The 21,043-nt window shown below is 41.5% G+C and overlaps 1 protein-coding gene across 1 annotated transcript in view; it reads right to left on the reverse strand.

The window, feature by feature from the left end:
* RALGAPA2 (Ral GTPase activating protein catalytic subunit alpha 2) overlaps positions 1–20,393 on the reverse strand; it is a 126,212-nt gene extending 105,819 nt beyond the window's left edge. The window contains exons 1-4 of the mRNA XM_054383527.1: positions 20,288–20,393; positions 14,327–14,437; positions 13,619–13,668; positions 1,357–1,414 (exon numbers count right to left, since the gene is read on the reverse strand). Coding sequence (XP_054239502.1) covers positions 1,357–1,414; positions 13,619–13,668; positions 14,327–14,437; positions 20,288–20,393 — 325 coding nt within the window. The remainder of the gene's footprint in view (positions 1–1,356; positions 1,415–13,618; positions 13,669–14,326; positions 14,438–20,287) is intronic.
* Between the last annotated feature and the right edge of the window lie 650 nt (positions 20,394–21,043).

Genomic DNA, 21,043 nt, shown 5'->3' on the forward strand with positions numbered 1-21,043 from the left:
AGACTTCCAAAGTTCCTGAATGACTAAAGCAAACCTGTTAGGTATGTGTTATCTTTACACTCAAAACAGTTACAGTGGAAGAACATTAAGTGCATTAAATCAGGCACTCCAAGGGTCCACATCAACTGAACTGGTAACTACATTTTGTTCTTTTTTATGCAGGTGCTGCCATACAATCCTCAGCTCCACATTTTGGACACCCTTTTCTGCAGCCCCCCAAAATGTGCAGGAGATCAAGGAGGGGGGGAAAAAAAAAAAATGGAAAGGTTTACTAACTCAAGACTTCTCTCTGCCAGACTCCTCCTATTCCTCCCTTTGCTCCAGAAGCCAGAGGATGTAGAGTAAATCCTGTAGGAGCGCAGGGAAGAAAAGATAGCCTCCTGGTTTGACCAAGTGAGTGCCATCCATAGGTACCGTGGGTCTGTCATGGCCAGTACTGTGCTCTAACATGATGCCTGTGTACCCATAGTTCCACTTATAAAAGCCAGTAAAATTGTGCAACACCCATTAAAAGAAAAGCTGATTAAAAAGAGCTACTAAAAAGCGCCTATTATTGTCCCTAAATCTCTTTCCTGCACTATCCCAGCTCCACACCAGAAATTCCTCTCTCAATTCCCACAAATGGTGTGCCAGCTGTTTCACAAAGAGTAATGAGCTAAACTGCACAGAGAATGCAGGAGTATCAGGGAAGAAATCATGCTCCTCCTCAGTGCAACACTCCATGGTCTGCACTCACTTGAGCACAGCCTGTGCTCAGCTACCAAACAGCCACCTAACCCACAGCACAGGTCCAGCAGAATGAATTTCCAGGAGGTGGCAAAGGTCAGGTTCAGCACAGTACCTATTGCTAGGCAAACAGCAATATTGGAGTTGGAATTTGTATGGGCATCTTGTGTTTGATCACTTGCAAAAGACTATAATAATGCAAACTTGCATGAGTCACATACAGACACCACAACCCTCCTCCATCTCAATTTCTGGTGTTTGTCTGAGAATAGAGAAGACAACATCACTGGAAAAGGCCTGTTGGTTTATAAACCACATCACCTTGAGAGCTTCTAGCACAAGAGACAAAAAGGAAAGAGGGTCCAGGGAAATCCAATAGAAAAATTAAAGATAATTCCTGAAAAATCAAAATTAAGGTGGCACCCAAACCCACATAGAGGAAGGAAACAGAGCTGTTGTAGCAGGTAAGAATACTTTCAATATGCTTTGAGGATTTTCAGCTGCCAGGTTTGTATTTAAGTAGTATTTGTGCATGGGCAACACTAAGGGATTCTGTGGTTAACATGACTTGCAGAACCAGGGAAGCGACTACAGAAAACATTGATTTTATTTGTAACCATTCCTTCTTACCTATACTGCGAAAATGCCATCGATAAAAAATCCTCTCAGGTAGTAGCTGCAATATTTTCTGCAGGAAACAAAACTAAATAGTCACATTTTCCATAATAAACCATAATAAAACTGGCTCAATTCAGAGGATATAGGGAAACTGACAGACAAGACATATATGAAATGGTAATAAATACATAGAGAACACAATAGAAAGCAAATACCTATCATGGTAAGGACTCCTGCCCATTATTTTAGTCTCTTGTTATGAAGAAAGATACTTGGAATGCTCCTGAATAAATAGAATGACACTGTCCTGAGCCATTTTCCCTTTCCCACTGCCAGGCAAAGCCAGAATATCAACTGATCCCTAATGCAGAACTTAGAGATTTCTAAGCAGCTCACTCTGGGTTATATTTTTCTCAAGTGCCTGGTAATGACTACTGCTAGATTGATACAGGCCAGGCTTTGAGCCTCTGGGGCTTAGGTCTGTCTTTTCATCAGCTAATGGGGTCTGATCTCCCAGCTCAGGCTGAGATGAACAGCAGTGCAGTTATTTTCACTGTGAGATCATTTACCTGTGTTTTCAGCTGGTGAGTGAAACCCAGCCAAATTACACGAAGCTAGATGAATTTAATTCACAGTACATGCAGTTAATAAAGCACTTATGTGGAATAATATGTAGTGGCCTGCCTCTGTAGTTGCAGACTGATCCTAACAGAGGCAGATCAAACAAAGAAAGAGGTTGTGGTCAAACCCATTCTTCTTCAGTTTTGTTATGCTACAGGGTACCAGCAAAGCAATTTAAACATATGCTTAAGTGCTTTCCTGAATGGAGTCTTAGCTGCAGAGAACAGTTGGGGCTACCAAATGTTGCTCCATGCCAGTTTACAGGATGGTAACACTACTAAATAATCTGGATAAACCAAAACAATTTGTGGGTCTTACTTCGGTAAACATAATTTTTAAAAGAACCTAAGATAACAGGCTCCAAGACATCTTTATATCCCTTTTATAAACTATCAGAAGTATAGACCAGAGCTTGGCAAGTAGGTGCATGAGGACAGGGCAGATAACTTAATGCTGCTCAGCCTCTCAAAAACAGGGAGAACAAACATGGGTTTGTGTAGAGTTCACAGAAAAATGTGTCTGGATCTTAGAAGTTTTAAGCTACTGAAACATGAATTAAGAAGGTATATTTAAATGGGTAATTAGTTGTCGACATCTACTTTTGGAAATGAAATTATATTAAACAACATTACAAAAGACTAACAGTCAGAGTTCCTTGTAATCATCCAACAAAAATCACTGAAATAAACTTCTGGTAAATTCTCAGAAACACTACATGCAGGATGCAAAATGAATGACAAGTCATTGGAGCAAAGGTGACCCATTTGTTGGTCTTTTGCACATAAAAGCTCATGAGAGAAAGCTCATCAGGACCAAGAATGCAAGAATTGGCATTTTAGGCAACCCTTCAGAGACGGCCAACACATGAATCATTATTGCTGTTCAGAACAGTATGCTCGAGAGATGGAGCAAGACAGACTTTTGGTTTTGACACCAAAGTGCTTCAGGAATTCTACATGACACCCAAAACAGAGCCTTTCTGAGAATGGAGCATTCCTTTCTCCATGGCAGAAGATGAAGTCATGACAAGTTCACAGACTTTGGGAACTAGACCTCAGGTCACACAGACAGACTAGTCTTCACATCTTCACCATAGCACATGCTCTCCAAACAGCGTTCGGCATTTCTAAAAGTTTCCCTAGAATAAAAATACAAATTGGGTACATCCCTTCTACGTTCTGGTCAATTTTGGTTTGGTGTTACTCCCTCAGCTCCCTCCCCAGGCCATTGGGGCATCAGGGACTGAAGGAGCAGGCAGCTGGTGGCCAGAGGTCTAGCTCCATGTCCATGATCAGGACAAACGAGCTTGGGATGAAGGATCCAACTGGCTGAAGATGAGGCCATGAATCACAGCTGGGCTTTACCTGGTAGTTAAGGACCTTGTTTCTGCCAGTCAGATTGCAGGATCCACAGACAAAGAATTATCATTATCCATCTAAATATTAAAATACTAGCAGCCCACCACCTCTCAAGACAAATTTTGATATGGATCTTCAGCTAACTTGGCAGAGGGCAGAAAGGAGCCTCTAACTAAACCACAAATACTTCAGATGGCTGCGGAAGTCAGGACAGAGCTCGCTCTGCATCCAGGCATGTGTCAGACTGAGCACACACCCAAAACACAGGAGAAAAGGGCCACTTCAACAAAACCCTGAGACAAACTGGAAACAGAAAAATGGTTTGAATTCACACATCACACTGCAGGAAGAAACCTTCAAATAACTTCATGTTTATCACAGAAACCCAGACAAAACCACGTATATCTTGTTTCATTGCTGAAGTCATTACAAGAAGTACAGTAATCACTAGAGCAAAACTCATTTCTTTTTTTTACAGGCCACACTGACTAATCTTCAGCTTGTCCTGGATGCAAATTCTCTGTCATTTGATTTAAAGTACTGACTTTTGAAAACCAAGCATATTAAAGTTCAAAAAGTGTATCAGGACATTTTATTAGAAACGTGTCAGTATGTGGCAACAGTACTTGTGAAAATGTTTGTATTTCAGATGGTGCAGCTTGTGATAGGACAGGAGGGAATGGATTGAAGCTTAAGGAGGGGAGATTTAGACTGGATATTAGAAAGAAATTCTCTGCAGTGAGGGTGGTGAGGCACTGGAATGGATTGCCCAGGGAGGCTGGGGACTGTAGGTTTTCAAAGCCAGGTTGGATGAGGCCTTGAGAATGCCGGTCTAGTGTGTAAGGTGTTCCTGTCCATGGCAGTGAGGTTGGAACTAGATGATCTTTAAGGTCCCTTCTAACTCAAACCATTCTATGAATCTATAAAACTACTTCCCTCAAAGCCTTAAGCAGCAGGCATGGCATCCCTCTGTATTATGAATGAATGTCTGTGACAGTCATCTGCTGATGGAAATGTTCCTTAGTTGCCAAAAGAAACAAGATGGATTTCCCAAGAGCTTCAGCAGTGTTCTTAGAGAACATTTACAGTTTACACATCCCAAGTGATTCAGATCAAACCCCCCAGCTATTAGTTGTTCCACAACACAACAGCACATGGAAGGGAGGTCCCTCTGCAAGAGGTGAAGTACACTGACTGCTATTTGGGCAAGGCCAGGGGCATGGTGGCACGAGGTAAGGGCAGTATCTTACGTGTCACACAATTTCACCTCAACTTGGACACGAAATTCACTTGATAAGGTGTAAGCTGCATAAGCTGATATGGTGACAAAGCTGCATAAAAGAGACTCATTTTGAAAACAAATTTAATAACCACCCTCACAACTGTTTGTTAGTGAATTTTAGGTTATGCTCAGAGAAAACCTGGAAAACAAATGTTGTAGAGTACAACCACCACCAGAAAAAGCAAGCCGAAACTTGAAATTGCATGAAGCTGGTGGAGTTGAGGAAGAAAATGACATAATTCCTTGTCAGGGGAGTGAATCAAAACAATTCAAGGGCTGAAATAAATAGCAATAGAGCAGAAGTTCCTATCCATGGAAAGCTTCCATATCCCAAAATCTTTTTCACAGAAAAAAAGCTAAGACACTTAATTTTTCATGCCATTCTCCTTTTCAGCATCTCAGTGTGTATTATATACATGCATTTTGAAAAGATGCAAAGATGTGATTAATCACTTGCACAGCCCTACCAAACAGTAAATAGAAGTAATTTTTTAAAAAAGCAAATTAAATTGCTAGCATCACAGCCACCTACTGAAGACATGAAAGCTTTCCTCCAGATTAGAAGGATATAAATAACCTAAATGCAGAGCCCACATTTGCTCCTGCAATGCAAAAATAAGTTATCATGGTTAAAAGTCTAGCCTTTTAAATGAAACCTTCTGAATGCTATAATTCAAAGAGTGCCTTGGAATTAGTGATTTTTTTTGCCTGTGTACCTTAAAGTCCCCAGACTAAGGTGGTGTTGCAGTGTGGCACAAGTCACAAACAAGCCCAGTTGCTGCGCTTTTGACACAGCGCTCCCAAGAACATTTTCTCCACCCTTCCAACCCCTGGTGTTCCAAAGGTACATCCTGCTGCTCCTATCAAACAAATGACAGTCCCTTCCACTCCAGCCTAGCCTATTTGCGACCCCACTGTGGAATCCAAACTGGCTATTGACATCTTGTTTCCAGTTTCACAGTACGCTAATAAGAAATATTTTAAGAAACCCCACAGTGCAAAATAATATTGCTTTTTGAGAAAACACAGAGATCTATTTAATGCTTAGTGCTTTGCTGCATCTATATGGTAATCCATTATAGCACACTTGAAATAGAAATTAGGTATTACTACTGATCAACACATCAGGGTATCTGTCAGTTCTTTTAACTGATTATCCATAGTTCTTTTTCTTCCAGACTTCCTGCATGACTAGGAATAATGTTCAGTTTAAATCTTACTTTACAGGGGATGCTGCTTTTTGAAAGATACATCTCTCTCTCTGAGAAAAATAAAATAAAAAGATACCAAGCCTTGCATTTCAACAGATCCACTCTGACTTAACCAATACTGCAATTTCTTTTCAAAAGTCTTCTGCCAACTTTGTTGAATCATATCATGACTGGCAGCTTTGTGCCCATCACTGTGTGCTGCACTACCCTGTGGCAGAACACAGAGAAGACAAGGCTGTTCAGCAAACTTCACAATGAAGATCCCAACAGCCTGAAAGTTTTCCAGCTTCACTGGCACAACACTAAAATGGTAAGTGTTGTTGTTCTACCTTCTGAAGCTACAAGGAGCTTCAAGTCTCTCATGAAGCAACAACAAAATGAAGTATGTTCTTGTTGATTAAATGTGCTCCTGGCAACAACATCAACGGCAAGCTCAGAACAACATTAATTCCAGGAGGATGGAGTCTGAGAAGAAAAAAACAAAATGGCTTTTTCCATACATCCATTATGTGAAAAGGAGTCCAGCAGAGCCTGCAAGGATGATTAAGGGACTTGAACATCTCTCTGTTTAGTCTTGAGAGGAGAAGGCTGAGAGGGGACCTTATTAATGCCTATAAATATCTGAGGAGTGGGTGTCAAGACGAAGGTGACAATCTCTCTTCTGTGGTGTCCAGTAGCAGGACAAGGAACAATGGGTACAAGCTAGCACACCGGAAGTTCCACCTCAATATGAGGAGGCACTTCTTTACAGTGAGAGTGATGGAGCACTGGAGCAGGCTGCTCAGAGAGGTTGTGCAGTCTCCCTCTCTGGAGACATTCAAAACCCACCTGGATGCGTTCCTGTGTGCCTTGCCCTAGGTGATCCTGCTTTGGCACAGAGGTCGGACTAGATCTCTGGAAGTCCCTTCCAACCCCAAGCATTCTATGATTCTACTGTTTGGTGGTATCTCCACAAGAGTTTCACAGTGCTCAGACTACTAAAATCTGCAGTAATTTCAACAATTTCCATCTGTTATTCCCTGATTTATGCAAAGGCAAGAGCCCAATGAAGTTAGTATGCCTGCAGCAGTTCAATCCAAATGAAGGGATACTCCATTTATTGCATCAATAAATTATTTACAGTTATTTGTTGAGGGAAAACATCTGCCCAAAGCACACAAGATAGTTACTCTTGCCCTAGGCATACCATTAAACAGTTAGATCTCTGAATTGAACATTGGCAACATACAGTTGGGATTTACAACAGAATGCTGTGAAAGCAACATCAGTATTATTTTAAGAGCAGTAATAGATGAACCGACCAGAACCATGGCAGAACAAACTGTAGATGGGCCAAGAAGTAATTTTCCATGTGTAGGAAAGAAGGGCTACAAACAAATGTTTTGCTAATAAACAAATAAGCTCTTTTTCCTCTGTTGAGCTTGAGAAGGAAACAAGCAAGGCTGTGACACACTCAAGATTAAACAGTGGAAGTGGAACCATCTGACAAGCTGTAACAGAACCTACTACTTGAACTTAAAGCTGTGACTCTTAGCAGTAATTTGATTTCAAGTGTAAGATAACCTGCAGATGGGCATATTAAGCCACTGAGCCAGACAGACATAAGGAAAATACAAACAGTAAAACGAAAGTTAAACAAAGGGGATAAGCCCAAGAAATGAGAAACAAAGACCTCTGGCAAGAAGAATTCAGCAATATCTTCATTTGATTATTCCTTGTGAAGTATTTGACAAATACTTTTCACGTTAGCAAATCATAGATTCATAGAATGATTTGGGTTGGAAAGGACCTTAAAGATCATCTAGTTCCAAGCTCCTTGCCAGGGGCCCAGGGACCCACGAGACCAACTTGCTCAAGGCCTTGTCCAACCTGGCCTTAAACACCTCCAGAAGAGGACATCCCCAGCCTCTCTGGGCAATCTGTTCCACTGTCTCACCACCCTCCCTGTAAAGCATTTCTTCCTAATATCCAATCTAAATCTGCCCTCTTCCAGCTTCAATCCATTCCGCCCTCATCCTATCACAACAACCCCTTGTAAAAAGTCCCTCCCCAGCTTCCTTGTAGGCCTTTCATACACTTCTAAATCTGTTCAAGCATTTTACTAGGTTAGACCTAAAGTGGGCAAAATAACAGCAGACTGTTAAGTGACAAGCATGCTGGGCTACTGTTTGTTATTCATTCATTATTTACCTGTCCTGATTTGCTGTTCATCACCTTGAAAATTTCAGTAAACAAGTCAGGAATGGAAAAAATGCTTACATGTAGACATGGTACTTCAATACAGAACTTGTCAATATACAACTAAACTTTCCACAGTTTTATTTAAAATGTAGCAAGTAATTAAGGAGCCCTGAGATAAGCAGGCCACCTTAGGAAAATGCTAAATACAAAAGAACATCCTTTTACACACCCATTAAAACAGCAGCACAGTGTTCAAATCTTCTAAGTATTAGGAACCAAAAATTACTCAAATTTTCACTCCTGCAAGAGCTTATGAAATTGGAAATGACTCACCAAGAATCACCACTGGCTTTGAGGTTTGTTTTAAGCTGTTTAACCAATATTCACACAGTAGCCTATATAAAGCAGACCTACAATGGAATTCACAGATTGCATTGATTTGGAAGGGACCCTCAAAAATCACCTACTCCAAATCCCCTGCAGTCAGCAGGGACATTTCCAATTCAATCAGGCCCCATTGAGTCTCATCCTGAATGTCTCCAGGGACAGGGCCTCAACCACATCCCTGGGCAACTTGTACCAGTATTTCACCACTATCACTGTAAAGAACTTCCCCTCCTGCTGTCCAGCCTAAATCTGCCCTGCTCCAGTTTAAAACCACTGCCCCTCATCCTGTCACTCCAAGCCCTTCTAAATGAATCTTCCCCAGCCTTCCTCTGAGTCCCCTTCAGGTATTGAAATGTAGCTCTAAGTCACCCCAGAGCTTTCTTTTCTCCAGGCTGAACAGCCCCAATTCTTTCAGCCTGTCTTCATAAAAGAGGTGCTCAGCCCTCTGATCCTTGTGGTCCTCCTCTGGACCTGCTCCAGCAGGTCCATGTCCCTCTTCTGTTGAGGGTTCCATAGCTGGACACAGTACTCCAGGTGAGGTCTCACCAGATCAGAGGGGCAGAATTACCTCTCTCAATCTCCTGGCCAAGCTTCTTTTGATGCACGCCCAGATCTGATTTGCCTTCTAGGCTGTAAGTGCCCATTACAGGTTCATGTCCAGCTTCTCATCCACCAGTACTGGTGGTGTTTCAGTAACAGAAGAGTTTGGTGTTTAAAACATCCAGAGCAATCCCAGCACAGCAATGAACCAAAGTTACACATTTGTATTGTTATTTCTGTACATCACTAGGCAATAGTAAGAGAGAAACCTATCTCCCCAAGCTGTGTCAGTGCAGAAAGCCATCTGGTCACCCACCACAGCAGGTGTTCCTCTGACAGGTGCTGGGTATTTACTGCTGAGGCTTTGTCATCTACTTTTCAAAAGTATTCCTTGCAGATTGTACAACCAGTTACAAACCTAAACTGAACCACCACTAGCATTTGCAGAAAGAGTAACTGGCGCACATCTGCAGTAATAAATTCAGGCTACACAGCTGCTTTGTGATCACTGCATTCACATTCTGACAGCAGACACATCCACATTTTGATGGATTTACACCACATCTTAATGTTCTGAGTGTCTGGCCATTTGTAGTTTAGGTTTAGATGTGCTTCTAAGAACAATGCTGTATTAAAAGCAGTAGCTACTGCTACAACATAAAGAGATCGAAGTATGGTGGGGCAAGTTCTGACAGGTTATTGATTACCATATCTGGAAAAAGACTCAGTGTTACACAAAAGCCAAAGCACATTGTGAGTTTGAGTGTGTGTAGTGCAGACACTGAAGAGGGTATAGCACCTTGATACTCTGTTTTACATCCACTTAATAGTGGAATCCACCTGCTGTGTGCTTACTCTGGCTATTCCAAACCGGACATCAGAACTCTGCTGCTGAAGTTGTAAGGAGAGTGAAAGTAGATCACTCTGCCTGTCCCTGTTCATAAGCACAGTGAGCCTCTCCTCATTCCAACAGGGCAGGAGGCACACCAGGAAAGATAGGTTTGACAGAAGAGGGTCTGGAAGCACAACTACAGCAAAGTCAATACATTATACACCTTTCCAGAGTTAGATTTATGCACAGTCTTTTAAAAAAAACGGTGCTTACTCTGCATCCAGACCCAAGGATTCACACTGCTTACATTTTCACTAAGTTCAAGAAACCAGAAGTTCCATATAAAACACATGGACTTACAGAAATTGGATAGAGCATCAATAAACCCTTTTGTAGAAGCTATGAAAAAAACCAATACGCTATTAGAAATGTGGACCTATGAAGCACAAGGGTGTTCTATTAATGTACACTATTAAAGAATAAACAAAGAGAAAACCCTATACTGTAAAGCCTTCCATGTATGTATTGTGTGGGAGGTGGGAGCACCTATCTCACTGAGAGCTGAACTACTCTGACAGGATCTGAAAAACCTTGAACAACAAAAGTGACTTTTGAAAGCTTTACTACATCAAAAAGAGAATCTGAAAAATTCTAAGAATAAAATATTTCAGACACTGAAAGTGTTAAATCAGTATAATGCATTTTACAGCTGCATCAGCAGAAGAGAAGTGGCTGTTCTTAACTAATAAACCATAATTACAGAGAATGGATAAATTAATAAATTAATCCAAGTATAATTAATAAATTAATTCAGGCTAAGCTGCCTGCTATAACAAAGAATGCTCTCAAATCTGAGGGGATAGTCATATAAGTAACAATATTAACATGTTCTGAAAATACACTGCAAACCTGAAGGTAGCTAAGGCCTACCAGAGAAAAAGCAAATTTGCTTTTCACATCATTTTGGCCCTTTAGCTAAAAGAGGAAAAAATAATACAGATAATTACAGCTGGTATATCAGCTGAGGAATATGTGTTTGGGAAAGACAAGGCGAAAGCACCCTGGAGAATATAAAAGTAGATCTAACAACTTTCTGATATTAATTGTAAAAAAGCACTTCACAAAAAGAAGTGTTAACCTTTCCTATCACTCCCTTCTGATTGATCTTCTTTGACTGATATGCTGTTTGATGTTATTATTGAGTGGCCAAGCTATGTAGCTGAGGTGTCAAATCAAAACGTAAATAAATTACGACCAAGTCACCTTAATTTTCAGAGGATTTGTGGCAGAGGCACTTGCTACTTTTGCTTCAAGCACACACTAGGTGTCACTCAAGAACAGCAGCAAAATACCCGCCGAACTCCAGCAGAAAAGGCAGAAGCCAATCCTTTCATAAATATCTGTATTGACTTCTAAACTGTCAACCCTCAGCACCTAGATTCAGGAGTTGTTAGCCCTACGTAATTATCTATTCAGCTAATTAGAAGAAAACTCTGGGAAACCTCTGGCTCATGCTGACATCACGTTAAATATATCAGGCTTAACAACCAATTAGTTTTGTTGCCCATAGCTTACAGTATGAATATTTGATTACTTGGCATTTACTGTTTTCCTCTGTGTTCACACTGATGTATTCTTGGTCTGTGAGCAAAAAGCTGTTTTCCTACAGCTAAGTTATCAACAGCTAGAGCTCTAAATAGATTTCAAAGTTACTCCCAGTAGATAAACACCATAAAGGGGATTGCTTCAAATTCCACACAAATATCTGAAAGGATTTCTTCTTCCTCAAAGCCATCGATGACTAGGCCATAACGTAATTCTCCTTGGTCAGGGCCCAGAGCAACAATTGGTTCATCTAGATGTATGGTTTTTTTTTCTCCTGATGTTTGTAAGTGGTATGAAACAGGCAGTGATTAGCCACTGTTTTTCCAGACAGAGGAATGCATACTTATTCACTTCCATCAGGCAGGAAGCATTAGCTATTTTCCATTCAATGACATAGCCACAGAAATGTAATTACTTATTCAAGACCACAGAGCAAGTGTACTAATGAGCTTCCATTAAACTGCACAGCCTTGCTTGGTATAAGTGTGGTGATACCTTCTTGACTGGGGGTTGGTAAACATGGTGATACCTTCTTTACTGCAAGCAAGGAGGAAGGAGCAGGAGGAAGAATTTCTCCTGCCTCAGATATGGTCCTTGTACATCTTTCACACTGCCCCATGCAAGTTCCTAGAGCAGACTCTTTTGCTAACATCGTAAGTAGCACAAAAACACAATTTCATTTTCAGATTTCAGTCTGAAAATGCCATCTTGTAGTCAAAGGAGCAAAGAGAGGGAGAAGAGGAAAAGATCATCATCTTGCTACCTTATAAAAGTCTGACTATAAGACCACAAAACTCCAGGATTTCCTGTCATCATTTTCATGGCCATTCTTTATTACAGGCATGTCAGGCTATAAAGCACCAATCTTACCGTCAGTATTAATGTTATTCTAACTGTGAGCTATACATTGATGCAAAAAAATTAGGCCATATATTTCTGAGGTTTTGAGGTTAATTTTTTGGTGTTTTTTTTTTTTTTTTTTTTTAAAGGAAAGATAAGAGTTGAGAAGATTTAGCTTTTCTTTTCACTTTGATTTCTAGAGTGCCATTGAAAGCTCGAGGTTTTTTCTACCACCACTACCAAAAATAACGCACAATATAAACAAAGATAACATCGCTATGATGCAATACTGAGATAAAAGGTTACGGGTTGGATTAACAAAGAGAAATCAACAGCCAAATATAGCCAAATTATTTACCTAATGAATAGTTAAAAAAAAAAAAACACAACTAAAGGTACCACTGATCTCCAACTTCAGAGACAGGTACAGTTTATGCTAAGACTTCTAGTGAGCATTATAGAAACTTTAGATGTTAGGCTTTTATCTGAGCCAGTGACATTTTCTCCCAAATATATTTCTGTAATAACTCTAATTAAAGAGGTCTATTGGACAATTATCTACTACAGCTTATTCTTCTTTAAAATAAAGACATTCTAATTTGATTATGCAGAAGTCAATGGGCTAACATTTCCTCTTCAGACACTGCAAATGCTATGACCACCAGTGCTGGGAAAGATGTGCTTCTGCAAGTAAGAGATGCTCCACTGAATTTAAAATAAGTTCAACAAATTAACATTTCACACACTCAGATCAAACTGATATGCAGTAGCTGACAACTCTTATTCCTTTATTTTCCTTGTGCCGCAAGACCAAGTACTGCAATCATAACAGATGCCTCCATCTGAAAGCAGCCCAAACTCCTGCTGTGTGACACATTTCAAGTAACGTAACAGTGAACTTCACAGGGACAAAGCATAAGGAAAAAGTGCTACTGTTTTGAACAAGCCCTCCATTAAAATATAGAGGCATTTTATTACTGAATTTTAGAGAGAGAGAGAGAGAGAGGGAGAGAGAAAGAGAGACAAAGAAGACTATTTGGACAGCTTTAGCCTAACAGAGGCTTTGCAACTATTTCTTGCTTGCTCCCAAAATCTACTGAAAAGAAAGCAGGATGTTTTCAAAGAGTTGATCCTCAGGTCCTTAAGATAGATACATGACTGTATTTTGATAAAATCTTTTAACTCTGGATATTTATTCAACCAACATTCCCATTACATAATAAAATTTTCATTGTTGTTGTAGCTGAAAACTTAAAGCACAGCCTAGGTCTCTTCTGTCTTTCACCTTGTACATCACGGATGCCTCCTGTCATTCTGATCGATACCTGGTTTCACCCTTCATTCTACTGGTATAAGCAACCATATAATGACAATGACATTGCAAATAAAAGTTAGCTTCATGGCATAGAAAACTTACTTCAAAAAGAAAGAGAATGGAGTCCAGCTCCTCCCTTTGTGATTTATTCCCTGAAAGATAGAAAATAATAATGTTTGCCATAAATAACAGGGCATGAGCCAGTCATCAAAATTCTGCTGCTGTTATTCAACTGACGTCAAGATGTTGCATTCAGTTTCTTTTTCTTCATCTCTATTTTATACCAAAAGAGCAGGATGTTCCCACACTTCACTGTCTCTTGATTATGAAGGAGGGACACTTAAAGTCCTAGACCTGCAAAGCTTTTTCATTATGTTCAGTTCCAAGCAAAAGGCCATTCCTACAACACATCTTCAACACCAAGATCTGTCCTGTGGGTCTCTGACAATGCTTGAGTTACAAAGACATCTGCTTAATGGTAGGGTGAAGGCTTCCAATACTTCAAAACCATGAGGAGTGGATACATAGAGGAATGCACAAGACCTGATTTCTGTGCTGAAGTGACACTTAGCCATAAAGATGCATTTAGAACTATTTTCAGTTACTTAGGACACTTCAGAGAGCAATCTTCCACGCTCATCTCTTCTGATATCACAATATTTATCATTTTAATACTCTACTGCACTAAACTATTAATGCAAATATAGATAATTGTGAGCCATATAATCATTAGATAAGCTCTAACAGAATGCTTCTGAGAAAACTTTAGGAAAACTGATCAACAACTGCTGGCAACACTCTTAAACTTACCTTTTTGTTTCAAGCTATTTTCCAGTGTTATGAAGTTTTCATAGAATATAAAATAAATTTGAGAATAATTGTTCTCAAAAAATTGCTTCAGCTCACTTCCATCCACAATATCTGAAAAGAGGAACAAACAGAGTTATTGTACAACATCAGAAAGCTGAAAATTGTGGTCTTCATGCAAATTTAGTATTAAAGAATGAAATAAATGCCATTTAAAAAAAGCAGCAACTTCATTACATAGCTTCCACCCTTGTGGGTAAAATAGACACAGTTCCATTTTCATTTCTTTTATGGAAGTTTGCAGTATGGCTTGAGTTCATTCGTTTTCCAGATTAAAAAAAAAAAAAAAAAAAGAGATATGTCTTAGCTATATGAATAGTTGCCCAGGGAAATATTCCAGGCCAGGTTGGATGAAGCCTTGAGCAACCTGGTCTTATAGGAGGTGTCCCTGCCCATGGCACAGGGGTCGGAGCTGGATGATCTCTAAGATACTTTCCAATCCAAACCATCCTAATGAACGGTTTCTGTATCATCAAAAGGAATAGGAATTGTTGGAGAAGAGAAACAACAGCAATGATTTCTGTATGCAAATGGATAATTCAATCTGTAAACTTATCTGACAAGCAGATGGATTCACAAGCAGTGTATTTCCAATTCCTTTGGAAAAGGAATGGAAACCCCAGCATGCACCCCTTCCCTAAGCCTTAACTTGAGTTTCAGCTCTCAAGAAACCCATTCATTACTCAAGACAACAAAGCTAACTGCTACGAGAAGACCAAATAATATCACACAACTACAGAAGAAAGAATTACTTTAGCCTTGGACAAGAGCAGCAGTTTTTAAAGGAAAATTAATACCTTGTCAGCACTGGGGCTTTGTTTGGTCGCTTGCCCTTACGGAAACAATTAGAGCACGGAAACTCTCTTACATGATATTTATTTCCTACAAACTACTGGTCCCGAATTTGCAAGCTAAGTGCAATTATTCCCCTCTATGCATGAGCTCTGTTAAACACAACTCTAGGAGAAAACAAGGCTTTCATTTACCAGGATTTCGTATGAAGGAATGAGGTCATTAAAATCTAAACAAAAAAAAGGAAACTTTCCGTTTAAATTGTGAAAGGAGGAGAAAGGAACTGCCTAATCCAAAAAAGTAAATTCTCCTTTTCTATAAATGTGGCATTTCAGTGGTGACTCATCTGTAATTCTGATGTCAGCATGCATGCTTAGAGTTACATCCTTTTCTTACTGAACTATTTTGTTCCTTCTATCCCTTCACAAGATACATAGGAAACCAGTTCCTAACCTTAAAAGAATCCAGTGCCAATACTCCCATTTACTGCCCTGAGAGGAAATATCCACTTGGAAAAGTAAGATTTCCTTGCAATTGCGCATGCAAGTTGTCATCCTGATACCACTGCCCACAGTCCAGAACATAAGGAACAAGCCACACACCCAACAATTCCATGGTTCAGTCAGAGTTGCAGCTTTCCTGGGCACTTCACTACCCAGTTCCTTGGTGTTCAGATACATGAAGAAAACACTATTCCTCTGTTCCTTTAGCACCCAAGTGTTGATGGTGAGGAGCAATGGAAAGCAGCACTGACACTGTACAGCTTTTGCAGCAACATATAGGAAATGGCAGAACATTCAAGAGGGTACACGTGACATTTCCTCTATATAAATAAGAAACAGTTGGCTCCTTAGATAACTGCAAGTCCTTACTACTCAAGTTTAAAAATTAGGAAACAAATTACTCAGGTACCATTTAGTAGGAACTGGAGTTTATGCCAAGTTCTGATTACTCTTCCTCATATTAAGAAAAAATCACATCTAGAGAGGACAATAATTGTGTCCTTTCCTTTTATTTTTCTGTTAGAAATTCTCCCTTTAATTTCATCAACTCCCAAAGTCCTTTAGCTTGCCGTTATTTGTACAAAGCTCTCTCAATCCTGGGGGTTTTTCTTTATCTCAAGTACTTAAAAAATTAAAGGACATGAAGAGACAACTTTGCAGTCATGCCCAGGTTAATGATAAACTTTTATTACTAGCCCCACCCCATAAACTACATACAATTTTTACTTACCTTAAAAGAACCCACAAACAAACAAAAAAACCACACCCACTTTTTTTCCAGATTAGACCTTTAAATACTAAATAAAAGCCTATAAGATAATTTTCCTTCATTTTTTTCAAAGGAATGTCAACATGGAAATATACTGTTACTAAAAAAAAACCCTGCAATTCAAACAATTTCTAAAATAATGTTAACATCTCAAATTTCAGATTACATCTGAGATGGTAAATTCAGCAAGTTTGCAAGCATTCAACTTTTTAATGTCTCTCATGGAAAATGTGTATAGAATTATGCAAACTGAGGCAGTGCCATAACCAGAAGTCCCACTGCTCTACTTTATTATCCATTTTTCTCTTGTTTCTAAGTGTAACATGGAAAAAACAAGAACAGGAGCAGCTAGCCTGACAGCATGTTCCATTATAGCCTGAAATGCCTAGGGTGGGAGCAACATTGTGAGAGACACTCCCAACACCAGCCAGCATGAAGAGTGCCACACTTGATGGAGGGAAAAACAAAAACAAAACAAAAAAAAAACCCCACAACAACAGAAAGGAAAGAAATCACCACAACCAACTATTTCTGAGCCTTTTACCAAAAGATTTTTGTTATTCTTAAACACAGGAGAGGTTCTTACCATGTGTTGCTTTACTTTCTTGCTGAACACCATAAAACACACACTGGCAAGGATATCTATGAAGATATTACGTTCAAGAAGCTGTTTCTATATTATCTAACACATGTACATTGATATTCTCAAAAGCAGACATCTCAGAATCATAACAAAAGCCTACTTTGACACAGTCCCTGCAATAAAGCATATCCCCTAGTAGACTGTCAGCTGTCATATCACAGCACTCCAGCCAACAAGCCACCAATATGCTACCCAACCTCCAGCACCGATAACAATTTTCACTTAAAACCAATGTTCAATAATAAATGTAATAAAAAAAAATCAGGTTACTGTCTCCAAATGTACCAGACACTTGGAAGGAAAGGTATTTCCTGAGACATGATGGGTGTTTTTTTTTTCCCATTTGCCAACTGAGTAATAAGTACCTGCATGGAAAGCCACCAGCCAGCACTGCTGTCAGTACCATCTGCTTTGGGATATGAATAATTTTGTCACACTCAAAGGCATATTTTTCCATTTGTTCCACCCATCAGGTCTCTCAGAGTAGCCTGACAACCTCCTCTGTAGCACATGGGCATACAAAACCACAACACTCCCTAAGATGGGAATAACCCAGAGCTACAGCATGCCTTGGATTTCATCTTGAACTAGTCCTGTCTTGGCTTCAGGCAGCTCCTTCTGAGATTCTGAAAGGGGAACACTAACAGAAAGTTGTTGTGTTTCTTATTTCTTGAAGTTCGTTCATTTTAGTGAAGCTGGTGGAAAAGGGAAAAAAGTGACATGGGTGAGTTCACACTGCTTGTCTCAACCTTTCTCAGGATGGGCTCACAAAACACTATAAACTGTCTTGGAAACAAAGGATTCCCTTTTTTTTTTTTGTAATAATGACACTTGACATTATTTTAATATTGTTTACATGGCATATCAACAGTAAAAGGCATATCATAATGCAGGGACCTTCTCCTGTCCTGGTATGATTAAAAACAAAACCAACACAAACAAACACAAGCAAATAAAATATTTTGTACCCCTTCAGTATAAACTGATCCCCAGAGGGAAATAAACAAGAAACTGGCCACCAGGTTGCTAACTACTGAGAGTTTTTTTTACATACATTTACGGAACAGGAGGAACTCACATTGAAAGCAGTCACCCTACCCCTCCCTCACAGCTAAGCTTATAGCAAAGGTTAAACATTGTTCACAGAATACCTGAAGACTGCAGGTGTAGAGGGACTCTGATATGTAAACCTCTCACCTCCCAACACCAGACAGAACTGAGTCCAAACTATGAAGGTAAATATCTATGGACTGATCATGTCAAACTTACATGTACAGTTGCCCAAAAGACAAGTAAGACCTGGCCACTTCTAGAGCACAATACAAGACAACTTATGGATTGGGACTTATTGATGAGACCACTCATCAGTTATCCACAAAAGTCTTCTTCAGATTGGCTACTCAAATGCTGAAGATCACAGAGGTACAATGTTTTTAAACCAGAATGATGTCTACTTACACAGTGAGGGAAAATAAATAAATAAATAAATCAGCAAGATGACCCAAACAAGCTGAACTCTCACAGACTCTTCTACTCATCCATTTCCCTGATCTCAGAGCACAGCTTTATAGAGACCATCCCAAGGGAGGCTAATCAGGACTCTTTTCACTTAGGTTGGTACTCAGTGTCCTCACCACAAATGCTCCTCAGTTTCCTACACTAGATTGAAAACTTCCTTTGTGTATTTTCTCCCATCAGGGGAACTTCACAGGAAAATGCTTTTAATCTCAACATGAATCTCAAGCACCACCAATGAGCCATGCTCCAATCTACAGTGAAGTTCCCTAGTGCAAGCCTCACAGTCTGGTGCATGAGCCAGGAGGAGTATTGAAGCGGAGCCCCCTTGCTCTGCAAGGCCTGAGCCACTTCCTGGGCACTAACTACAGCTCTACTCATCCTTCACACCACAAAGAGCAAGTATGTAGGGCATTCAAGGGGAACACCACAAACAATCAATGACCACAGAGGTGCTCCTCAGCAGAAGATACAGCAGCTAACTTCTGCTCTCTCCACGAGCCACTAACCTCAGGCCTTCACCTCCTGCCACTTATTTACCTCTCACAGCTCGTATCATATCTTTGAGGTTCCCACATACCTGCCAAACTTGACTGAACCAACAGACTAAAACATTATTAGAGTAACAAGAAATAAAATAAAACTTTTAAAAAGATCATTTTCTCCTCCTTGTTTTGCACAACTACAGTCTAAAATCAGATAAACAAATGCTAACACCGTCACTGGTTCTCCTCAACTGGGAGAGTGCTCAAAAGCTCATAATAAAGCCTCTCCCTGGTGCAGTTTGCTGACTAACAGAGAACATGAGGTGGTTGCCCAAATCATAGCTCACAGCTGAAACACACATCAACTGGGTTCAACATTCAGGACAAAAAGACCAGAGTTACGGCTTCAGCTTTAAGGTGACATTTCAACCTCGCCAAAGACATAGGAAGGGCATCACGAAATACCATTACGTGACCCTCTTTAAACATTTAAGAAATAAGCCCAAAGTAGTCTTGTTGACAAGATCATCGTTTCTATGAATGCATCTTCTGAAGAACACTGCAGGGAATGTATCTACATAGTATTTTGCACCCAGATAACAACGCTGCATCACAAATATTCTGACATTGGGCAACACAAGTTTTCCACGCCAGGAGCAGCAAAATGCACCAGTGACTTTTCCTAAGAGCCCCAGCAACTTTGCCAGGACAAGTACCTTTCAACTGCTATAACCAGGATAGCTTACAGAGCTCCCCAAAAGTGCAACAGGAGCTTGAAAAAAGGCTACGGAAAGCTAGCGAATGTATTTACAAGCGAGGTTGTCTGTAAGAAATGTAACGCTCAGTTTTACTCCGTGTTGGGGACAGCTCTTAGTCAGCCATCCCAAACAGTACGATGTTATGGTTCGAGACACAGTGAAAGGTAAAGGAATGACTAGCGAACCGGTCACGGCTCCGCGGTCTGCCCTGGCACCGGCGGGCACGGCCGGCAGCTCTCCCTAAGGAGAGGAGCAGCGGCTCCCTCCCGCGCTTCCCGCGCCCCGGCCACCCTCACGGCGGACTGCGTCCAGACGCGACAGCGAGCAGCCCTGAAAGGCACCAGAGGGTGCAGGGCTCCTGCCCCAGCTTCACCCCTCCCCAGCACCTCAGGGCGAAGCGAGAAACGCCTCAGCGCCCCGCCGGCCGCCCCGCACTCACCCAACAGCGCCCGAAGGTGCTTGAGGCGGGTGAGTACATCCCGCTTGGGGTCCAGCGCCTTCTGGGTGGATTTCCTGACATCGGCATGGCTCTTCCTGGAGAACATCCCGGCTCGGTGGTGGCACCCGGCAGCTGAGGGGAAGGGGCTCCCCTCAGGGCCGCGGCGGACGTGGGCCGCGGACGACAGAGGCTGAGGGCCCGGCGGCCGGGCAGGTGCGGGGGACGGGCGTCCACAGCTACGCCTCTCGGGGCTGCGGGAAGGAAAACAGGGAACGGAGACGATGAGAATATCCCCGCCGGGTGCCCCAGCTCGCCGCCCGCCGCCGCCTCACGGGTAGGCGTGCCGGCTGGGCACCGGCCGGCCCCGCCGCCGGCTGACCGCCCCCCGCCCGGGCCGCCGCACCACGCAGGCGCAACTCTCCCTGCGCGAGCAAAACTACACCTCCCGGCGGGCTATGCGGCGGCAGGCCCCGCGCGGGGCACGCTGAGAGCTTCAGGCGCCACCGCCTCTGCCGTCAGCTTGGTGTCAGGCTGATGTCAGGCTTGGAGGCCTCTCTGCTCTGTGGGCGTTTGAGCTTTGCGGGCCTTGTGCCACGTCTTCAGGGTCCCCTGTACCCCGGGGCTGCCAGCCGTGGCCTCCCAGCACCTACTGTGGCCTTCAGTTTAGCACCCCCGGACTTGGGAGTGCTGGTCGACAGCCTGCTGAAGATGAGTCAGCAGTGTGCTCAGGTGGCCAAGGCGGCCAGCAGCAGCCTG

Source organism: Indicator indicator, chromosome 9 (genome assembly GCF_027791375.1).
Source record: "Indicator indicator isolate 239-I01 chromosome 9, UM_Iind_1.1, whole genome shotgun sequence".
NCBI classification, from domain to species: domain Eukaryota; kingdom Metazoa; phylum Chordata; class Aves; order Piciformes; family Indicatoridae; genus Indicator; species Indicator indicator.